Source organism: Hyperoodon ampullatus (assembly GCF_949752795.1).
Source record: "Hyperoodon ampullatus genome assembly, chromosome: 13".
NCBI lineage: Eukaryota > Metazoa > Chordata > Mammalia > Artiodactyla > Ziphiidae > Hyperoodon > Hyperoodon ampullatus.
The window spans coordinates 18,494,100-18,516,920 of NC_136926.1; the positions used below are offsets into that span (position 1 = coordinate 18,494,100).

The 22,821-nt window shown below is 50.4% G+C and overlaps 1 protein-coding gene across 3 annotated transcripts in view; it reads right to left on the bottom strand.

The window, feature by feature from the left end:
* Nucleotides 1-5,941: 5,941 nt before the first annotated feature.
* ACACB (acetyl-CoA carboxylase beta) overlaps nucleotides 5,942-22,821 on the bottom strand; it is a gene marked incomplete at its 5' end in the record, with an annotated part of 98,231 nt that continues 81,351 nt past the window's right edge. For all 3 annotated transcript variants that reach the window (XM_079717852.1, XM_079717854.1, XM_079717853.1), the window contains 13 exons: nucleotides 5,942-6,232; nucleotides 6,956-7,092; nucleotides 7,206-7,376; nucleotides 8,060-8,214; nucleotides 9,153-9,265; nucleotides 11,083-11,260; nucleotides 12,252-12,387; nucleotides 13,751-13,847; nucleotides 15,706-15,802; nucleotides 17,366-17,486; nucleotides 18,765-18,908; nucleotides 19,776-19,886; nucleotides 21,779-21,899. In XM_079717852.1, the coding sequence (XP_079573978.1) occupies nucleotides 6,106-6,232; nucleotides 6,956-7,092; nucleotides 7,206-7,376; nucleotides 8,060-8,214; nucleotides 9,153-9,265; nucleotides 11,083-11,260; nucleotides 12,252-12,387; nucleotides 13,751-13,847; nucleotides 15,706-15,802; nucleotides 17,366-17,486; nucleotides 18,765-18,908; nucleotides 19,776-19,886; nucleotides 21,779-21,899 (1,708 nt within the window). In that variant the 3' untranslated portion in view covers nucleotides 5,942-6,105. The remainder of the gene's footprint in view (nucleotides 6,233-6,955; nucleotides 7,093-7,205; nucleotides 7,377-8,059; nucleotides 8,215-9,152; nucleotides 9,266-11,082; nucleotides 11,261-12,251; nucleotides 12,388-13,750; nucleotides 13,848-15,705; nucleotides 15,803-17,365; nucleotides 17,487-18,764; nucleotides 18,909-19,775; nucleotides 19,887-21,778; nucleotides 21,900-22,821) is intronic.

The window sequence follows — 22,821 nt, forward strand, 5'->3', positions numbered from 1 at the left end:
GAGCGCTGGGGGCTTCAAGTCAGGATGGGAATGGGAGGAATGGCAGGGGGCATTTTGTACTGGAATTGAAGACACTCCTGATGGAAAGAAAGTAAACTGTGAACCAGGTAAAACTTGACCCACGTAGCGAGTGGGGCTGTCGAAGCCGCAATGCAGAGTATTTATGGGCACTTTTTGGCCTGTCTCACTGCCCCGTGACCTTTTTTATGTTTTTTTCCCCCCTCTTGTTGCCAGCTACTGACTTTCCAAGTGGCAGGTTCTGCAGACAGTCGGGTTAGAGGGGACCCAGGTGAGTGGGCTGGGACAAGAGGTAACCAGGGATTGGCCTATGACAGCAGCTTATACCACTGTCCTCTTTTGACCAACTGGATGTTGGGTTCCTACATCTGGGAGTTCCTGAACCCTAGAGCCAGAATTTTCTGATTAATCCACAGCCACCTGGGAGGCTTGGTGTTCAGACCTGTCTCAAAGGACCATCTCTAACTTCTTCCTAATTCTGGAACTTTCCACCAAGCATCACCATCGTTACACACAGCTCAGTGCTGCCCGTCTGACTGGCCCTGCTCAGCTGCTTTGTGTGACGTGACCCGCCCCCCGCCGATAATGTCTGAGTCATTAAGGAGACGCGTGTTCGGGTGATGCCAGGACTGTGTACCATAGTGGTGGAGAACCGTCTTCTGTCAATAAAGGCTGAACGCAGCTCTGTGGCTTGGGTGGGTGGGTGGGGTTGACGGGGGAGGGAGGGGTAAAGGACAACAGCGCCCCTCGCCCCTCACAGCGGAGACACCCCCCTTACAGATGGGAAAACCGAGACCCAGAGAGGGAACACTGAACCCAGGTCTTCTGATGCCAGGTTCCCATTGTGCCAGACACTGGGAGGACTTTGTTGTTATCAGTAAAATTAGCCTGGCCGCCGGTCACCATCCCATGGTGCCAGGCTCTGGATGGGCGGGCATTCGCTCAGGCAGTGACGTGAACCCCGCTTACTATTCAGAAGGAGAGGCTCAGAGAGGTTGGGTAGGACTCGGGGTCCAGTGAAGAGGCAGGACTGAGTCTGTGTGTGCCAGGTCCAGAGCCCGAGCTCAGCAGCACTCCCCAGAGCTGGCTCTTGGTGCCCGCCTGGGGTCAGAGAAGGCAGCAAGGTGGGAGGAGGGGGCACCCTTTTCAGCACCAGGCCCGGCGCCAGTCACTGCTGTAAATTAGCTCACTCCATCCTCGCTACAACCCTAAGAGGCGTGTCTTACTAGTTATTACACCCATTTTGCAGATGGAGAAACTGAGGCTCAGAGGACTAACGGAGGTGACTTGCCACCCAAGGTAACAGCAAAAGGGCATATTAATTAGGAGTTGGTTGAACTCTTAAGCCCACCCAGGAAGGGGCTTGCAGCCTCACTGGGGAGACCAGATTCACACACATGCAATGATTAGCAAGTAGGGAAGGCAGGGGATGATGGGGCTGTGGGTGGTATCGGGAAGTGCTGAATGGGGCCCCACCTCAGTGGAGAATAGGCAGGCCGCAGGGAGGGGGTGCCTGCAGCAGCCCTGGGCTGCCTTTCTCTCCCCAGCACCCCTCTTCCTCAGCTTGGCTCCAGGGTGGCCCTGTGACTCAGACCTGACCAATAAGAGCATCACAACCCCCGGGCATCTCCGGTGACTGACTGGGGGGTAAGTGACTCAGGCCATATTGGTCACAGCCAATAAGCATCACCTGGGGGCTTTGTAGAAGCTCTGAGACACAGGGGTGCCCTCCTCCTGGGGTGCTAAGCTGGAAGGATGGAGCCTGAGTGGCTGGATCACCATGTGGCGAGGGCTGGGGAGCCCTTTCTTGAGTCACATCCATTCCTTACCACAGGCAAGTGGGGCCAGGTATGTACAGAGTCAGGGCAAAAATGCCAAGGCCAACAGGGTCACGGGCTCTGGGCAAGAGCCCCCGTCACAGCCAGAACCCCACCTGTGCAGGGACCACGCTGACGCCAAAAGAAAGCATAGAAGAGAGACGGAGGAATGAGGCTTAGCTGAGGGTTTCTCTGCAGTTGGCCAACGAATGGGAGAAACATACTCATTGCCACCCTTTGAGGGCCTGCCGTGTGCATCGTGGAGTTAAACGCTCCGGCAGCATCTCCCTGAAACAGCACAACCAGACACCCAGCCAGTGGGATGGTCCCATTTACCAGATGAGAAAACTGAGTCTCAGATCATGATCATGCAGCTTTTCTTCCCCCTCCACGAGAAATCACCCACAGTCTAATGACAAAAAGACAAATAACACTGGCTTACGAGCAGAGGGGGCTTACTCCATGCTACAACGTGCACTACGACACAGTGTACCTTATTTTTCCCTCCTACTTCCCATGGTGTAAAGCTGTCATCCCCCGTGGTGGGCAGAATAATGGCCCCCAAAGGCAGCCACATCCTAATCCCCCGCACCTGTGACTTTATGCTACAGGGCAAGGGGAATTAAGGTAGCAGATGGAATTAATGTTGCTCATCAGCTACTCTTAAACTGGGAGAGCATCCTGGATGATCCAGGTGGGCCCAATGTAATCACAGGCTCAAAGTAGAAGAGGGAAGTCAATGTCAAGCTCTGAAGATGGAAAGAGGCCTCTAGAAGCTTCAAAAGGCAAGAAAACAGATTCTCCCTTAGAGCTTCTAGAAGGACTGCAGCCTTGCCAGCACCCTGATTTTAGCCCAGCGAGACCTATTTCGGACTCTGCCCTCCAGAACTGTAAGAGAATAAATCTGTGTTGTTTTTAAACCACTGAGTTTCTGCTAATTGTTACAGCAGCCGTAGAAAACAAACACACCCCCATTTTACAGAAGAGGAAACGGAGGCTCAGAGAGGCCGAGGAGCTTACCTGTGATTAGCAAGGGGTAGAGATGGGATTCCGATGACACTCTGCTTCCCCACAGTCAATCGTCAGTCTCAGAGGGCTCAGTGGACTCTGTCTACTTGCTGGTTTAAAAAGGAGCCAGGGCTTCCCTGGTGGCGCAGTGGTTGGGAGTCCACCTGCCGATGCGGGGGATGCAGGTTCGTGCCCCGGTCTGGGGGGATCCCACATGCCGCGGAGCAGCTGGGCCCGCGAACCATGGCCGCTGGGCCTGCGCGTCCGGAGCCTGTGCTCCGCAACGGGAGAGACCACAACAGTGAGAGGCCCGCGTACCGCAAAAAAAAAAAAAAAAAAAAAAAAAAAAAAGAGCCAAAACTCTGAGGTTACGCTGCTGGGATTTAACCCTGGGTCTGCAGATCTCCTGGCCCCTTCCACGGTACCATACTGCCTGGTGTAGTGTTTGCTCCTGGAGGGCAGCTGGTGGAGGTTAGGGGAAGGATAAAAGGTCAGAAGTAGGAGGTGAGGTGGTGCCTCTGGAGGATGCTGGTTGTACCGATGCCGTTCTTCTGGGTACAGATGCTGAACCTTCCATCTCCAGAGTCACAGTCCCAAGTCCAGGGGTAGCAGGACAAAGACTAAATAGGCAGCTGAAACATGGGAAACTTCACTGGCGGAAGGAAGGGAGGCCGGGCAGCCAGGGGAGGAGCAGCTGCGTGGGCAGCGGAAGCGGAAGGCAGAGGAATTGGGAATTTAAAGGCTCGCTGGTGGGGTCTGTACATCCCGCCCAAGATGTTTGAGGGATGCAAGGAAAAAGGTTCAATGTCTTCTGAGTTAAAATGACTTCTAGGCTCCACCCAATAGGATGGCTACCATAAAAAAACAACAAACAGAAAACAACATGTGTTAATGAGGACGTGAACACATCAGAAGCCTCGTGCAGTGATGGTGGGAATGTAAAATGGTGTAGCCCCAAGGAAAACAGTGACTGTTCCTCAAACCTTTAAATACAGATTTGCCATATGACCCAGCAATTCCCCTCTGGGAATATACCCAAAAGAAAAGAAGTGAAAGTAGAGACTCGAACAGATATTTGCCATCCATGTTCATAGCAGCACTATTCACAGCAGCCCAAGTGTCCATCGATGGATGATGGATAAACAAAATGTGATCTATATATACGATGGAATTATTATTCAACCTCAAAAAGGAAGGAAATTCTGACACCTGCTACAGCATAAATGAACCTTGAGTACATTATACTAAATGAAATAAACCGGTCACAAAAAGACAAATACTGTATGATTCTACTTATATGAGGTACCTAGCTAAGTTCAGAGAGGCAGAAAGTAGGCAGAATTGTAGCATCCACCTCAAAAGCTCATGGGATTGCACGGGAACAGGACAGGTCACTGTAGGTAGCGAGTGGCCGTCACCCTGAGCATTCAGTTTAGACCCGGGCTGCCCACCCAGGCCTCTGTCCACACTCAGTGGTCTGATCCTTTCTCCCTTCCCTGGAGGCGCCTGTGCTAAGCCTCTCGAGGGAAGAAAGTCGACCCCAGCAGGGAAAGGCTGTTCAGCCGCCGGCAGACAGCAGCTTGTGTCCATGTTTGAAATTGAGCTGCAAGGATGAAGTGGTCCCCCGCTCCCCCGGTGGCCTTCGGGAGGGGAAGTCAAATCAGAGCTTTGTCCTCCTGAGATGGGGGGCTTGCACAAGATCTCAGTGGTTGTTGGAAGTTGGACAGCGATTCCCCAGTGAGGTGGCCTGCTTTCTCTGGTCCAAATAAGCCAAGGCCAAAGTGCTTCCTTCAAAAAATTATTCATTCCACACATTTCCTGGCAGGTTCCTCCGCCCACTGTTCCTGGGTAGCAGCTAGTCATCGACTTATCATCCCTCCCAAACCAGGAGGGCCTCCCCCTGACAGAAAGCATTCAGTTCCCAAAGCAGCATGGACTCTTCCCTGCCCCCTCCAGTCTCAGGATGCGACAACGGCTAATTTATCTTTCTCCCACCCCTCACTGCACCCACGCCACCTTCATCGGCCAGAGCTGCCATTGGCCGATGGCCTCAGACATCCTCCAGCATCCCAGCTTGTAGGGGCTTCCCCGGGCAACGTCGCTGGCCTCCAAGTTGGACAGGTGTAATGTTTGGTGTCCTCAAACTGCCCATCACAGCAGTGGAGGGTGGCCAACTGCCTCCCATCACTGGCACCCAGGGACAGATGGACGGGGCCAGAAGGATCGCAGGTCCTGACGCTGCACGGCCTTCAGAGCTGGGTACTGGCAGATGCAGTGCGAAGCCCTCCCTGAGTGAATCAGTGTGGTCCTCGTGGTCCAGTCCTCGGGAACCAACAGCTCTGTCCGTCAGGGCCAGATCCCACCAACGGACATTGAGGCAAGAGGCGAAAGAGTGCAGGTGACCCGAAGGGGCCTCCAAGGCAGCTGACGGCTAGCACAGCGGTGACACCTGTGAGCGAGCTGGGCTGCGAGTCTGGAGAAGGCTTTCCTTCTCTTCTTTGTCCTCCCAACCTGGGCTGGAGGATGCCTGCCTCTTCATGCACCCTCCAGGACATGGGAGGGCTCGTCCTCTCCTCCTCGGAGGGAGGGAAGGGGCCGGCAGAGGGCTGTGAATCACTTAAAAGAAGTCTCCCAATGCCCTTGAACCTACGGCTATGCAATTCTCTGCTAATGAGAGAACTAAGCCTGGTAATGGGACGTTGCTAGTGATTCGCTACTAGGGGCCACATGGGGAACAAAATACCATTTTACACTCTTCATAAAAAACCATTCATACCCTTTCCTGGTGACTCAACAGGACCCGAATAAGCATCATTACAAAAATAGGTTTTCTCTTGTCTTGTCTCTATTTTTCTTTCTTTGTTATGCTGCTATGAGGTGCTTACATCATAAGCTGGTCTCAGAGTAAAGATAATAAGATTCCATGCTCTGATATAAAATGAGCCTAAAAAGAACACCTGGATCCCACAAAGCAGGCACCCGGAAAGTGGCGCAAACTGGGGAGTGTGGGTTCAATTCAATTCAGTGACGCAGCAAAATGTCTTAAGAGACAAAAAACAGACTTCCCAACAATGGAGAGGAGGTGATTTCTGGTTGGAAGGGGCCACTTCTGAGCCTTTTATTGAAACAGGAGTGACTTGGGGGTGAGCAGCCTTGCAGCAATTTAAAAAAGCAAACTCCCAAGGTGCAGGCGAGGGCCTGCAGTCAGAGATCAGTGTGGTTTCTCTTGCCCGTGGACCTGCAAGTGACTGGGAGGACCGGGTCAGGTGGAGGCCGCGCTGTCCATGGTGGACAGGAGGTGAATGATCTGGGACCGCTCGGCCGGGCTGATGTGCTGGCATATGTACACCAGGGAGTCCACGGCCACCTCGGGGTTTTCTTGAACCAGGCTGCATGGGAGGCGAAAGAAGGGCGAGGTCATTCCTGCCCCCTGAGTTCAATGGGCCCTACGGCAGCCCCAGATCCCTGTGCAGGGCCCCTTCCCATTCCTGGGTGGGGGCAGCCAACCACCCAGAGCTCCCGACACTCTTCCTGCTGTGGTCACTGTCAGGGTGACGGTCCTTTGGGGCAGGAGGGAAGCAGAACAACCTCAAGGAACAACAGTGGAATCTCCTGGTGAGAAGCTGTGTGACCCAAGACACAACACTGCCCCTGAACCTCAGCTTCATTCCCCCAAATGGGGTCCCCTGTGCTCTGCCACCTACTCCATGGGGATGCAGGGAGCCAACCCTCCAGAAAGGCTGATACAGAGTGCGGGCCAGCAGCCTGAGGCCTAGGAGCTTGGAATGTGGGTTCTCTAACCAAACACGCTCTGGCTGTGACCTTGGACCAGGCACCCTGTATATTCCAACAAGGACCATGAATTGAAATCACTGCACAACCTCCTGATAGCATCCCTAGGACTCTGTGCTGGGAGATCTGGCTTGGGGGAGTGGCGGCCTCTTTGCCGGGGGGCTGGGCCGTGGACCCCGACACCGAGGCTGAGACCGGGGACTGTGAGATGAGGTGGATTCGAGTGGCCACTCTGAGGGCAGGCGGCTGCACACGAGTCCTGGCTTTTGTGCTCACTGACAAGTCCAAGAGGTGGGTGGGCAGGCGGGGCGGCCACTCACCCTCGGATGGTCTTGAGGACAGAGTCTCGCTTCAAGTACTCTATGTTCTCGCGGATGGTGGAGCGCAGCCCCTCCCCCGCCTGCCAATGCTGCTCCAGCCACTGCACCGCCGTCTGGTTGTTGTCCCATAGGTAGGCCTGGGGAGGGGACAGAGGCTGCGTCAGGGAGGGACACCCTGCTGGGTGGGGCCCCCCCTCGGGCCCCCCTTGGCCCCCAGCTGCCAGCCCACCTATCTCTGCCCCAGGCCCACCTTGACGGCCCCCTCCATCTCCATGAACCAGCGGCGCAGCATGGACTGGACGTGCACGTGGCTTAGCTCACTGCAGGCCTGCAGGACCTCCTGCTTGACCTGGTCCTCCAGCAGCAGGCGACGCAGGCGCCAGTACAGGAAGGTGCGGGCGGTCTTCCAATCCAGGATGTCCTGCGGACAAGCCCCAGGCCTGAGCCCCCAGAAACGGTGGGGCGGGGGACTCGGGAGGCTGCTGCGGCCCGGCCCTGTGCTGGGGAAGGCTCTGGGACCATTCCCATTTTACAGGCCAGGAAACTGAGGCTTGGGGAGGCGGCAGAGGCAGGACACTGCCAGGTCTCTAGGCTGCATCTCCTGGGGAACAAACCTGGCGCCCACGTCCACCTCCAGACACAGAACACGGGCTCACCAGAGGTACGGAGGGCTTAGGCGAGGTAGGAAGGAGCACGGGACGCAGGGGGAGCAGGACTGGGGATGTCCTCGTGGGGACAGGGCAATAGGGCGGGGTTGTGATGGTCAGTGGTGGGTGAATGCAGGGTGGGAACAATGGTTCCCGAACCTGGACCAGCAGTTCTAAACACACACAGAGGTTAGACTGGTGGTTCCCAAACTTGGCTACCTATTGGAATCTCTTGGGGATCTGAAAAAAAAAAATACTGATGCCTGGCTTCTCCCCACTCCCACCAACCATATTCTGATTTAATTGGTCTGGAGAGCCACCTAGGCACTAGGATGTTTTTGTTTTAAAGCTCCCCAGGTCATCCCAAAGCCCTGAGCCCAAATATCCTCTGTGTGTTGGAAACCAGGTGACCTTAGGATGGGCCATTCACGCCGACCCTAGAACCGCAGGCTCTTACACAGATGGCACCCTTCTCCAACATCCTGCTGGGCTTGTCGTGGAGGTCGGCGAACTGCACCGCCACCTGGTGGTAGATGGGCAGCAGCAGGTCCTCCCGGGCCTTCAGCTGGCCCTCCAGCTCCTTGCGGTGCTTGTCGGAGAGCTCAGACCTTCCTGCAGGCGAGGGCAAGAACCAGGGCGTGCAAGACAGGCCTCAGCTTTAACTCTGATAATGCCCAGAAGTCAAGTCGCTTGTGCAGTCTCAAAAATGCACCCAGGGTTGCAAGACAGCATTCAACACGCAACTTCAAATTTATCCCCTTCTATCAGGCCCACTGTGCTTACCGGACCCTATCAGTTACCATTTTTAATATATATGGTAAAATCTAATAAGGGAATATTATAAACAAGTCTATGCCAATTCGATAATTTAGATGAAACAGACAAATTCCTTGAAATATACAAACTATGAAAGCTCACCTAAGAGGAAACAGATTAAACTGAACATTCCTATATATAATAAAGAAGTTGAATTTGTAGTTAGAAACCTGCTATCAAAGATTTAAAGACATAGTGCCAATTAAAACTCAGAAAATAGGAGGAAACACTTCTCAACTCGCCCTGTGATATCAGCATTACCCTGATACCAAATCAAAGAAATTATACACCCGTCATCACCATCATCATAAATCCTGTGAATTTATGATGACACAGATCAGTTATAAAGACACTGACACCTAACATGGACTTTTAAAGAGAATTACACCTAAAGTTACAAGTGAAACAAAGCTGTCACTCAAACAAAAATATGTCTGATGGAAAAATTCTATAGGGTAATTTTGCTACCAAAATTCTAATGTTTCTTATTGGCTCGAAATACTTCAATTATTATATCTTGTGTGTGCCGAGAAATACATTCACTAAGGCATAGTGTGTATTTTTTAATGTTAAAGGAGTTGATACACTGTATGTGAACATTTAAAATATCTCATAATTTTTGTTGCTGTGTTTTGGTATGTCTTCACTATTTTTAACATACCAGAAACCTCCAGCAATGAGTGGGCTGAGCCCCTCTTGACCTCTGAGAAGTGATTCATTTCAGACCCACTCACCTAGCTGTTCCACAAGCTTCTTGTAAACTGGGTCGATTCTTCTCATGGTCTTTACCAGATCTTTCTTCCGGTACTTAATCTCCACTGTTCCCTCTGGCTCCAGAACACTCGCTCTGAAAAAAACAGCAGCAGGGGGGGTGGTGTATGAGGTGTCCCCCAGCAAGCGACAGCCAGAGGACACGGCAGGGGGGTGGCAAGACAGCCAGGAAATCTGGTGTCAGTCCTCTGCTCTTTCATTGACTCACTGTGTGACCTCGGGCAAGTCACTTCCCCTCTCTGGTCATCTGCTTCTACATCCATAGAATGAAGAACTAAACCAGCTTTTAAAATAAAGTGTTCTGGGACTTCCCTGGTGGTCCAGCAGTTCACACTCCGTGCTTCAGGGAGCGGGTTTGATTCCTGGTCGGGGAACTAAGATCTCACATGCCTCATGGTGAGGCCAAAAAGTAAAAAATGGACTATTCTGAACTCTGGAAGGCCCTTTCAGCTCCAAGAGTGTATGACTTTCTCCAGAACAACATAAGCCTCGAGCTCTTCAGCCACAGTCCTTTCTGGCCTTCCTAATCTCTGCTCTCCTAGGGCCAGGGTACTGTTTCTGATCTCCTTAAAGCACACAAAGGCACACTGAGGGATCCAAGGTATGAGTGACCCTCTCATTCCCAACTCTCTCACTCACCCCTCAGTCTCCCCCTGCCCCCTTTTCTTTCTTTCTTTTTTTTTTTTGTGGTACACAGGCCTCTCACTGTTGTGGCCTCTCCCGTTGCGGAGCACAGGCTCCGGACGCGCAGGCTCAGCGGCCATGGCTCACGGGCCCAGCCGCTCCACGGCATGTGGGATCTTCCCGGACCGGGGCACGAACCCGTGTCCCCTGCATCGGCAGGTGGACACTCAACCACTGTGTCACCAGGGAAGCCCATCCCCCTGCCCCCCTTTTCTTTTGATAGCTTGGAAACCCTGAGCAATACTATATGTAGCTCTGAGCTTCCTGGTGGCCAGAGTGAAAAGTTAATGATGACCCCATTCAAGGCTGTTCTCGTCCTGGGTCTTCCTGGAGGGTGATCTCAGCAGCCTTCCATGAAGGTCTAGGGCCACTGAAGGCAGGGCAGGTTTGGCTCATTTGCACCATGTCACAATGCCTAACCCACCACCGGAGACACAGGAGGTACCCAATAAATATTCATTGGATTAAGGAATGAATAAGGGAATAGACACAGGAAGAAGGTACCTATCTATATTTTGGGCAGAGCTACTCTTGAAGCCTTTAGAGTCTACACAGCATTTGGCATAGTCTTCATTTTGAAGGCACTCAAACACTGAGTTGCAAGTATCATTGTCATTATCCTTTCTGTAAGAGTTCCTGGGATGAATTCCTGATTTAAAAAAAAAAAAAAGTGCCAAGAAGGTTTCTCTCCCCTGAAGAACTGGTATCCTCTCATGCCAGTATTCATTCAGTCATTTGGCCAGTATTTCCCAAGCACCCACTAGGAGTCAGGCACTGTACTGGGCCCTGGGTTATAAAACTGAAAAAAACCCAGTCTCTACAGGAGAGCTTTGGGAGAGACTCAGAGTCTAGTAAGAACTAGATGACTGGTCATTTTTCCCTTTTCATCCTGGCTGCCAGGAAGCTCAGAGGCTTTGGGTCTTTCTGAATTTGATTGCAAACTTCCTTGGGAAGCAGGTGAGTATAAGTGATGAAAGAAGAGACAACAATTCCTCCACCACTTCTGGGCTCCAGCCACTAATTCTACTGAGACAATCCAGTCGCACACTGGATGCTAGTTTCAGGTTGGTAAAACTGGAGGCTCCCTGTCCCTTCAGAAACTCAGAACACCCCTGCGATCCTCAAGCCAGTGGCTCAAAGGTGATGGGGCCTAAGGACTGGGAGTGAGAACAAGAAAAGGCTAAGGTGGGTTGGGGGTGGCGCATCCACCTGCTCTCTTTGTCCGCGTATACTTCTATGCACAGTGGGTTGATGGAGGTGTCCATGACCGCCCAGGAGCCTCCCCGGAGCTCCGCGCAGGGTGGGATGTAGATCAGGATAGGTTGTTTGTACTTCCGGAGGCCATCCACGATGTAGGCTCCAAACTTCAGCACCTGGTCGTACATGTCTGAAAAGCAAGGCAGCCACCCGGTGAGGTGACTGCAGGCCCCAGTCTTCACTGTCCTGGGGGTTCTGGGAGAGTGTGGTCAGCTGGGAGGCTGTACAGTGCTACGCAAAGACTCTCACTGGGCCGAGAGGCAGGAACCGGCCCAGGCACAGATTGCTCCTTAAGTGCCCACGGGACCTTGGACAGGTCCCCCTCCCTTCCTGGGCCTCAGTGTCCGCACCTGGAAAAGGAGGCACAGAACGATTTCTAAGATTCCTTCCAGCTCTGACTCCGAGATGCACCTGGCCTGTCCCACTATTCCCAGAACAGAACCCTCCCCCACAATAACACAGGCCCTTCCCTCCTGTCCACAGGCAGATGGTCCTTATTTTCTACCAAGAGGCATCCATCCAGTACCAGGCACCCTACATGGTAACAACAGCACCATAACAAAATCCACCATAATCACACTGAGAGTAAACACCACGTGCCAGTGATGGGCTCAGCGAGTCCTCACCTTGGCCCTTGAGTTGGTCCTATTCTTACTCCCCTCATAGAGGAGGGAAACTGCGGCTCGGAGCAGTCACCCACCCAGCAAGGATTCAGACCAGGTCTGCCGGCCCCCGTCCGGCTCTTTCCTCAACATCCCACTGATAGACACTGTATCTTGAAATGTGCTTGGTGGCTTAAAAAGCACTTGTGTGACTGTCAGGTCACTGATGCTCACAGCAGTCCCCTGAGGAGGGCAGGCGCCTTCTCCCCATCTTACCAAGTGGGGAGGTGACAGCCCAGGTTACTGGGCAGCTTCCCGGGGCCGCCCCTGCCTCCCCTGCCACTCCTGGTGTGACCGTGACCTCTAGCAAGTCACACCAGGCACCCTCAGTTCCTCAACTGTAAAACGGGCGGCGTTACCTGAATGGCTCAGGGTTGGGGGAGCTGAGCTAAAGTGATGATGGGACCCCGAGGGGGCTGTCCCGAGGCTTCAGGGCACCCACAAGGAAGGCCACTTTACCTTTCATGCCACCAGAGAACCCCCTCCAGTTGGCAAAGATCATGAGGGGCAACTTCTCCCGGTTGAAATCCTGGATGGCCTGGGCTGTCTTGTAGGCCGAGTCTGGGAACCACACCTGGCCTGCCTGCTGGATTATCTGGAACACAGAGTGGCCTGGGTCCGATTCCTCTGTCCCGGAACACGGGACGGCCGCCCACACTTCACCCCGGAGGACAGGCAGTCTGATCCGAGTTGACACCAAGACGGGAGCCAGGGCTCATGGGGAAGGCCCACAGCTCGTCCGTAACCCTCAGACCCTCACGCTGCAGCCCAGGGAGGTTCCTGTTGCCCACTGACAGGCGCCAAGCTAGTAGAGGCCACTGAGTGGGGTCCGAGGATCTGCCCTCTGACTTCTGAACTCCTCCCAGTATGCGGTGTGGCCCACCCTAGAAATAGCAACAGCGATGGGGGCTGGAGGTGGGAGGGATTCCTAGGGACCTGTCATCCTCTGAGGAAGACAGTGCAGAGCACGATGCATCCCACAGAGAGTGCTGCGGCCCCCCCAGGGCCAGGGACTCCCCTGAGTCTCTGAGCTGGAAAGACAGACGTGTGACCACCTAGGACCCACTCTTGTCAGCTGAGCCAGCCAGAACAGCAGCCCCAGCAAAACTACCATGTCACCTCACACCTGTCAGAATGGCTATCATCAAAAAGCCTACAATAACAAATGTTGGTGAGGATGTGGACGAAAGGGAACCCTCGTACAATGCTGGTGGGAATGTTAATTGGTGCAGCTACTCTGGAAAACAGTAAGGAGGTTTCTCAAAAAGCTGAAAATAGAACTACCATACCATCTGGCACTTCTACTCCTGGGTATATATCCAAAGAAAACAAAAACACTAATTTGAAAAGATACACGCACCCCAATGTTCATAGCAGCACTATTTACAATAGCCAAGACATGGAAGGAACCCAAGTGCCCATCAACAGATGAATGGATAAAGAAGATGTGGTATATATATACAATGGAATACTATTCAACCATTAAAAAGAATGAAATTCTGCCATTTGCAGCAATGTGGATGGACCTAGAGAATATTATACTTAGTGAAATAAGTCAGAGAGAGAAAGACAAACACAGGATGATATCACTTATATGTAAAATCTAAAAAATAATACAGATGAACATATATGCAAAACAGAAACGGGCCCACAGATAGAGAACAAACTAGTGGTTACTGAAGGTGAAAGGGAAGGCGGGAGGGGCATATTAGGGGTATGGGATTAAGAGATACAAACTGCAATGTATAAAATAGATAAGCAACAAGGATCTATTGTATAGCACAGGGAACTATAGCCATTATCTTGTAATAACTTTTAATGGAGCATAATCTGTAAAAATGCTGAATCACTGTGCTGTACACCTGAAATGAATATGATAATGTAAGTAAACTACACTTCAATTAAAAAACAAAACAAAACAACACGAAAATAGCAGCCCCAACTCCCTGGCCCCTAACCTTGGCCTCGGAATCCAGGTTGGCAGGGTCTGCGGGCACAGCCAACTCCACTGTCCGTGTCTCTGCAGCGATCACTCCGACGGGGATCCCCCCCAGCCTGCAAGGTGGAGCACAAGGGAACTGGGGCGCTGGGCAGCATCCCAGGCAGATTTGGGGACCAGTGAGTCCAGCCAGCCCGAGCTGATACTCTACACGTGATATTCTATGGGCATATGGGCTGGGTCCTGGGTGGCCGGGATGAGGGCATACAGAAGACAGTGCTGTTTTCAGTCTGGCAGGTTATTCTACCGGAAGGCAAAGCAGCAGCCCCAAAGCAGTGAAAAGCCTCACAAACTAACTAGCAGGCTGGCAAGGCAAGGTCCTTTGGGTGCCCTTGTTGGGGCAACAGCAGCCATGTTTGTGGGGAGGGCCAGGCCAGTGCAGGGACGGGAGCAGCACTGTCCACTAGAACTTTCCATGATGATGGCCACGTTCTCTATCTGCCTGACCAGTGTGGCAGCCATGAGCTGCACGTGACCACTGCATTTGGAATGCGGCAGGGACAGCGGAGGAACTGAATATGTGTCATGCTCTTTCACTGTAACTCATCTGAATTTGAACTGTCACGTGTGGCCAGCAGCTACCACGGTGGACAGCGTGGGTCCAGACACCACGTCATATCTGGAAAAGGGCTGAGGGATGCTGAGCCTGAAGGAGCTTCAGTCATGGGGAGTCCGTGGCATCGGTATCTATCACCGCTTACCACTGGCTGCCCCCAGCCACATGCAGCACTTAATTACTCTCATCTACACTCCGAACACTTGTATGAGGCAGGTTTGGGGACAGCAGTCTTCAAATAAAGAGCTTCCTTATGGAGGGAGGAGTAGATTTCATCTCATGTTTTAAAAACATACTAAAAAAAAATAAAACACTTACGGAGAAGCAGCTAAGTTCCTATACTAGGCTTAGTATTTTCACAGTTATTGCAGGGAGGTAAATAATAACAACAATAATGACAGTGATGGTAGCTGCTACCACCTGTGGAGTGGTTATGATTTTTTAAAAGCTTTTAATTTATTTATTATTTATTTTTTAATTTTTTGGCCGCGTTGTGTGGCATGCGGGATCTTAGTTCCCTGACCAGGGGGAGCAAACCTGCGCCCCCTGCAGTGGAAGCGTGGAGTCTTAACCACTCGATCGCCAGGGAACTCCTTGTTTATATTTTAAGTGCCTAACATATATCATCTCTTCTAATCATCGCAACAATCCTTCGGGGTGGGGGAGGTGTCGAATTATTACCCCCATTTTACAGATGAGGATGTAAAGGCCCAGAGAGGGTGAATGACAGAGCTCAGGTCCAACTCCAGAACCTGGACTTGAAGCAACTACATCGTGTCAGGAATCTGAGTGGTAAATTATGAGGATGCTGCTTTGGGCTCCATATAAAGAGGAACTTTGGGGCAGCTGGAGTGATCCAAAAAAGATAAGGGCTACACCACTGAGGAATGAGAGGCTCAGCTTTCAAAGCATTCAAGCATTTAAGCCTTCTGCCAGCTATGGTCTACGACAGGGTTTCCTGCCTGTGGCCCTCCTGAAATGGGGATTCACAGTTCTGACTGTCTGTGCAGTTTCCGGGGGGAGTACCACCTTCTGATTCCCAAAGGGGTCCATGGCCCCCCTGGCTAGGGAGCCCTGCCCCAGGGGCAGACACGAGGGGCAAGGGTGCTGGCCCCCAGCAAGAGGTTGGCTGAGATGCCTTCTAAAGCCACAGACAAATCCAGACTTTATGAAGAAGTTCATCATCCAGAAAACCATCCCCCCCGCCCCCCACTGGTTTTTCTTTCAGAAAATCCTGGGGCCAGGAAGTAAGTGTCCCTTGGGGCCACCTAGGAGGAAAGAATCCCTGGCTTTGTACCTGGGAGTCCCAATACCTGGGGAGGCCAGGTGTGTGCTGCCCGCCCCATCCTCAGGGTTACCTTGCTCGTCCCGTCACCACGGTCTGGGCCCAGGGCACCATGATTTCCTTGAAACTGCCCTGGTCGAAGAATCCACTCTGCCAGGATCCCTTCAGGGCTGTGGGCAGAAGCGCAGAAGCCCGGGCCAGGGGCTGGGTTGATAAGGGCCCCCAGCGTCCGCCTGGAGGGGCAGACTTCTTCTCCCGGCTCTCTAAGGACAGCCTGACCTTGACAGCCCAAACACCTTTTTTCCTGGAAAACTACACAGATACCGACCCTTCCCCCGCCCCCCAACACACCCAGCCAGGGCTGCAAAAAATACAGCAAGTCAGGAATTCCGTCCATATAGAACATCCAACTATACACATCAACTCCTGTCAAGGCCAAACACAAGGAGACCCTAATCACAGTCTCTGCCTTTTCTTCCCAAGAGGCAAAGAGAGCTGATGGATGCCTTCGGAAGGTAGGATTTCAAGAAGGGACCACCTGCCCCCCAAAACTCATCCCTGATATGGTGGCTGCAGCTTCAAAATCATTTAACTGGGAAGAAAGTGTTCAATTTTAGAGAGAGAGAGAGACAGAGAGAGAGACAGAGAGAGAATGAATATGATGATGTCAATTGCAGCCTGGAGAGGACGTGGTGCCAGGAATCCACACCACGGTGTAAATGACTGCAGTTTGGACACGCGGTGCCGGGTAGCATGAGAGATCTCAAGTTGCAGGAGTGGGAGGCTGGGCTTCTGGGAACAAAGCAGCCCAACCTCAGTGTCTGCCTGGGGCCTGGCCCGACTAGCTGGAGAAAACTGTCAGTAATATATCAGGCAGTTTTTAAAAATCAAGACAAAGCCAGTGCTCGCAGGCGAGAAAGCCCAAGAGAAATGGCAGAGGGAGAAGCAGGGCACGGGGCTTCTTTTGCTGGCAGGGCCTGGCACGCTCCTGGCAGCACGCCCCCTGCCCCACACAGCTGGATGGGGAGGCCAAGTTCTAAAGGGGACAGCGTGTGAAATTCTAGACTCGGGATTGTGGTAACGGGGGCGGCTCAGCTTTCCTGTTCTGGTTGCTCCGAATGTAATCAAATACTTCCAGGAGGCCTATGTGTCCCTTTCAGAGAAAGAGAGAGAGAGAGAGAGAGAGAAAGCGAGAGAGAAAGAATTGTGTGTGTGAAAGCATGTGGGTGCACACGGGTGTGTTTGAACATGTGTGTGCACATCTATCCACGTGAATCTGCAAACGTGGGCACAGAAGAGGCTAAGTTGCTCGTCCTGAGTAAACTCATGGAGAATTACCTTATTAGGTTTAGCCAAATAGAAAAAGAAAGAAAGAGAGAGGGAGAGAGAGAAGCATTCTTCTCTTTGAAACCCTGATGTCACAGCACCAGAGGTTCCACCTATGTAACCGCATTTGGGGAACTTTGGGGAGGGAGGCCATGACCTCTGCTACCCTGCACCCCCATCCATCAGCTCCAGAAACCGGAGGCTCTTTCCACCCCTTCTTGGTCAATAGCTCAGGAAAAGCTTAGAGAAAAATCTCCATTCCTCCACCCCCTTGGCATTCGATCTCAGGTGTATCCCTCTGGGATATCTGACCAAGTAACAGTGCTTCTACCGACACGTTCCTTTATCCCAGGCTCAGAAAAGAAACCCCAAGACCCAGGTCTCAGGCAAAGCCCTTTAGAACTTACTTGGGTGAGGCCTTCCTGCAAGCAACCACCGGGGGTCATAGGGTGAGCGAGATGGTTGGAATTCAATCTCTCTGTCGATGGGGTCGGTGGGTGTGATGATTGGGACTGGGCTGCGATTATCCTAGAAAAGAAAGCCAGGTCTCCAACTTAGTCCTCTGTGCTTGTCAATAACATCTGCAGTCTGCTCTATGCCCTCCTCTCTTCCTCTGGGGGTGATGCCTGGTTACAAGACAGAAGCCCAACCCCAAATAGCTCATCATCACATTTATGAGTAGCATTTGGTGAGGGGCCTAGTAAACGCCGGGCTCTACACATCATGTCACTTAACCATCATGATAACACCCTGGGGTGGGTGCTATTGTTATTCCCATTTCACAGATGAGGAAACCGAGGCTCAAAAAGATTAAGAGATGGTCTTGAGGTCTCATGACTACGGAGGAGGAAGCCAAGAATCAAATCGAGCCTGACTGCAAAGCTTGAGGATTCTCTGTTGTCCAATGTTACCTCTTTTGATGAGAGGAAACGCCACCTTTTTTTTGTTGCTGTTAGAGAACAGCCTTTTATTCTGTTTGTTCAGGCACCAACCGTCGACTATTCCCTTAGAGAATTTACAATGACACGGAAATAGTACAGAGGTGATTTTTTTGGTAAATTAAGTATAAACTGTTTCCCTGGGTATAAAGAGGATATTTAGCAATTAACTTTCTGAGTTGCGGGATTAACAAACAAAGATTTAAAAATAAATATTAAAGTTGCTGATGTTTGACATTAAAATTCAAAGCACCTTGTGTGTAAAATTCTAGCTGTATTATCTCAGGGTAATTCGTTTGCTAGTAATTGTCATACAGGATGGCATGTGCATTTTAGAGGCTTGTTTCCACTCACTTACTGGCCGTATTACCTTGGACAAGGTACTGCATTTCTTTAAATCTCAATTTCCTTATCTGTAAAGTGGTAATAATAATAGCAGCTCTCCCATAGGGCTGTTGTGAGGATTTAACAACATTATGAAGATAAAGGGCTTCACATAATGACTTTAGTAAGTGCTCAGTAAATATTAGTGATGACTCTTAAATCTTGGTCTTGGTGTAGGAGTTGTAAGAACTCTATTTTGTTTTTAAATTCATTAAATACATCATTCCACATTTAACACATGTCCATCCACATTGAAATTGCCACCTCTTTCTAAAGGATTGACAGAGAGCATCCTTACAATGGCATTAAAAAAAAAGCAAAGAACAGCAAGTACAGGGCTTGGTATCAGAGAGGGAAGGAGGGAGGAATAAAGAAAAATGAAACCCAGCCACATCTTCAGTGCTCCCTGCTCCCCACACCACCTGGCAAATGAACTTGACAACAGAGTCTTCCAGGCTCTTAGGTGCAGGGGGGGATACTGTACCTTTGGCATATAGGACAGCCACTCCAGGATGGTACAAACACCCTCGAAGTCATCCGGCACGGTGACATGGGAGACACCATTGTAATGCATGATCTGCACGCCGCCCAGCTGGTTGTTGGATGTGTAAACCTCTCTGCCCAGGACCTGCTTTGACATGGCAGGGTTAGCAAGGTTCTGCCTGGCCCGGGGCCCTTCCACCTGTTCGGAAGTCATCTCCCTCAGTGGCCCTCAACCCTGGCTGCATGTTAGAATCATCTGGGAGCTTCCAAAAGTCCTGATGCCCCGGCTGTACCCAGACCGATTACATCAGAATCTTTGGTATTTTCTTTTTTAACTTCCAGAAAATTCCAATATGTAGCACAATTTGAGAACCAGTGAGCCAGCTGATTACTCTAGTCAACTCCAAAGCAAAACCCTACCTAACATTTCTGATGCAGCAGGTCTGCAGTGTGGCCTGAGAATTTGCATTTTTAGGTGATCCCAGGTGATGCTGCCGGTTCAGGGGCCAGACTTTGAGACCCTCAGTGGGATTTTAGCAGATATTATGTTATGGAGGCTTTACAGCAATGTGGAAAGCATTTTAATACAGTGAAAACAGTTGAATGAAACTGCACTCACTAGGAGTCTAACCATGTTAAGATATAAGACGAGAGGAAAATACACCAAAATTATAGAAGGAGCAAAATTACTTTTTGGGGGGCTCTTTTTCCAATTTTCTGCAATGTGTAATGCCATTTTAATAATTTTTAACATTTCAAAAATATTTAAAAATTTAAATTACAGTAATACAGAGTTAGTTCCACCAGAAGAGCCTAATATATATACATATTTTTTGGGGCTCATAAGAGGCCCATATAACTGCAAAATGGAAAGACAGCTCTTACATCAGTAGGCATGAAACTGGTTTCATGTTGAGAAAAATCCCCCATCGGGGACACTGGGAAAGTTAAAATGACCCCTCCCCCACCCCGCCCCTACATGTCCACTCCCCAGTGGCCCCTTCAAGGTCACCTTGTTGAGAGCCATTGCCCCTGTCAGGATGATGTGGGAATTCTCCACCTGGATCACTCGCTGGCCCAGCCTCACCAGGTAGGCCCCGATCCCAAGGGCTCGGCAGGTCACCTGTGGAGACAGGATCCCTCCTGCATTCCCCAGGGCCACGTGCCCCACCTCCCACAGTGGGGACAGCCCAGGGACCCGCTGGGCACCAATGGAAGCTAAGCTTGGCCACTGGCAACCTGATTAGAGGCCAAACAGCGTGACACAAGCCTTCCTTCAGGGTGCCTGACCTCGGCCTCCTAACCAGAAAGAATGGGGTTAGCAAAGAAGAGTGTTGTAAAGACAGCAGAAGTGGAATGTTCTGGTTCTTGCTTCAAGAGACATGTCTGTGGCTCTTCTGAGCTTGGTCACTCCTGAGACATTGCAGCTGTTCACACAACCAAAGGAGGCCTAGGAGGGCATGAGAAACTGGAAAAATCCGAGCGAGGTCTGTACCGAGTTAACAGTATTGTGTCAACGTCAATGTTCCAGTTTTGATCACGTCCGATGGTTATACTGTCATGGGGGAAGCTGGGTGATGGGTATATAGGACCTGCCTATGCTATCTCGTATCTGGTGTGTCCTAAACTATTTCAAAATAAAAAGACATGCAGGCAGATCTCGTTTTACTGCACTTCACGGATATTGCTTTTCTTTTTTTTATAACAAACTTAAGGTTTCTGGCAACCCTGCGTGTCAGATGACGGTTAGCATTTTCTAGCAATAAAGGATTTTTAAATTAAGGTGTGTACATTTTAAAAAAACATTAATGCTATTGCACACTTAACAGACTACAGTATAGTGTAAACATAACTTTTACATGGACTGAGAAACCAAAAAATCCATGTGACGTTTATTGCTATATCCACTTTATTACAACATTTGCTTTACAGTAGAGGTCTGGAACCAAACCTGCAACATCTCTGAGGTGTGCCTGTCTGTATATATATAAATAAAAGATACATATATGTTTATATATTTTTGGAATATATAAAAATATACATATCTTTTTATATCCTTCAAAATAAAAATATTTTGGAATATGTAAATATATGCATAAATCTTTTTATTTTGAAATATATATGAAACGTATTTAAATGACATCTAGAAAACAAGCCTAAGGAAGACACTCATGGCCAACATCTTCCACCTTGGAAACTGACGATACAACACTGAAGGTAAAAATCATATCTTGAGTGACAGTTTACCATTGAAAAGTACTATTACTACGACTCTACCAGAAACAGAAAATATTTTTGAAAAGGCCAAACTGGGGAGCGGGAAGAGAGTCATTTAGTACCAGTTAAAATCAGACAAAAGTTCTTCTAAATACTCAGTACCTTTTAAATAAGAGGTGATTGGCCCCTGATTCAAACCAAACAACTCTAACAAGATTTTTTTGTGTGTGTGTGGTACGCGGGCCTCTCACTGTTGTGGCCTCTCTCGTTGCGGAGAACAGGCTCCGGACGCGCAGGCTCAGTGGCCATGGTTCACGGGCCCAGCCGCTCCACGGCATGTGGGATATTCCCAGACTGGGGCACGAACCCGTGTCCCCTGCATCGGCAGGCAGACTCTCAACCACTGCGCCACCAGGGAAGCCCTAACAAGATATTTTTGAGATAACTATTCAAACTGAACCCAAACTGTGTTCTGATGATATTAAAGAATTGCCATTGATACTGTTGGGTGTAACAGTACTGTGGTTATGTTTTTAAAAAATGAGGGGGGAGCATTAATCTAGTAAAGATCCACATTGGGGTACTTACAGATGGAAAGATATAAGTGGAGTTTGCTTTAAAATATTCCAGAACAGGGGGGCAGAGGGACTGGGGACGTAGGAATGGTTACACGTTGATAACTGTTGGAGCTGGTGGTGAGTACATAGGGCTCATTAGCAATTCTCTTTGCCTTCTTGACTATTTTAAAGTTTCTATAATAAAAAGTTGAGACGGAAAAGAAAATAGGAGGGGACTCACCAAGCTGATGGTGACAATCTCATCATAATCCAGGGAGGTCTCCCCAGCAATCATGCCTGAGCCCCTCAGATTCTCTACGCCCAGGCCATCCTCTTTCCCAATGATATCCGTGATGACATACCTTCAAGAACCAAATGCAAGTTAAACACTGAGCTCTAGCCCAGAAAAATCCAAGGCTGATGCGTTTCCCAAGGACCCGAGGAAGGAAGGCTAAGCAAGGTGAGGGATTGGAAAGTGATAAAGCAGCCAGAGGTGAGATGAAGGCAGGGGTCTAGGCCCCTGATGACTGGCCCTAAAGTTTCTAGAAGGGCACGTACAGCATTGATAATCATCACCCCTCCAACCAAAGATAAAGTTTGCCTATTCAGAGGCTGTCCTAACGAAATGTCATCCCACCCTGCATTCCTCCAGAAGCAATCTAGAATAGCCTTTGGTCTACAGAGACATGGGGGTGTACAAGGAGAAGCCACTTGGTTCATAATCAGTCAATCAAGATTCCACGGCCATATAAGTACACTGTACAGCCTAACCCATTAGGGACCCACAAGGCATTTCAGTGCATTAAATGTTCTGAGAAGGCCTGCAATAAAGATGCTTGTTGGATCTCATTTAACCCAGTGTTTCCCAAACTTACTTGACTATGGAAAATTTTCACTTCCTCCCATCCTCCCAAATCACCAACTAACATTCCAGGGAACTCAGCCTGGGAAATTCTGATTTAAATCAGAATCTGATTTTAAAAACCCACAACCTTCCCTGGAAAAGACAGCCGGTATTGCCCTTGACGTTCTCACGGAGCAGGCCCCCCCTGCATCTTCCCAGCTCACCAAATCACCGCTGGGTCAGTTTGGCTAATTTGGTCACAAATTGTGAACCTGTAGCTCTGGGGACACTGTGGGAATCCAACCTAATTCTCCTTGCACGATGCGTTATTTTTGTGAAGGGCGTGCCTCATTTTGGGATGACAAGGATGGGCTCACCCTAAAGGATGCCCCAGGTGTCGGAGCTATCAGTGCCCCCAGTGGAGCTCGGGGGTCCCACTG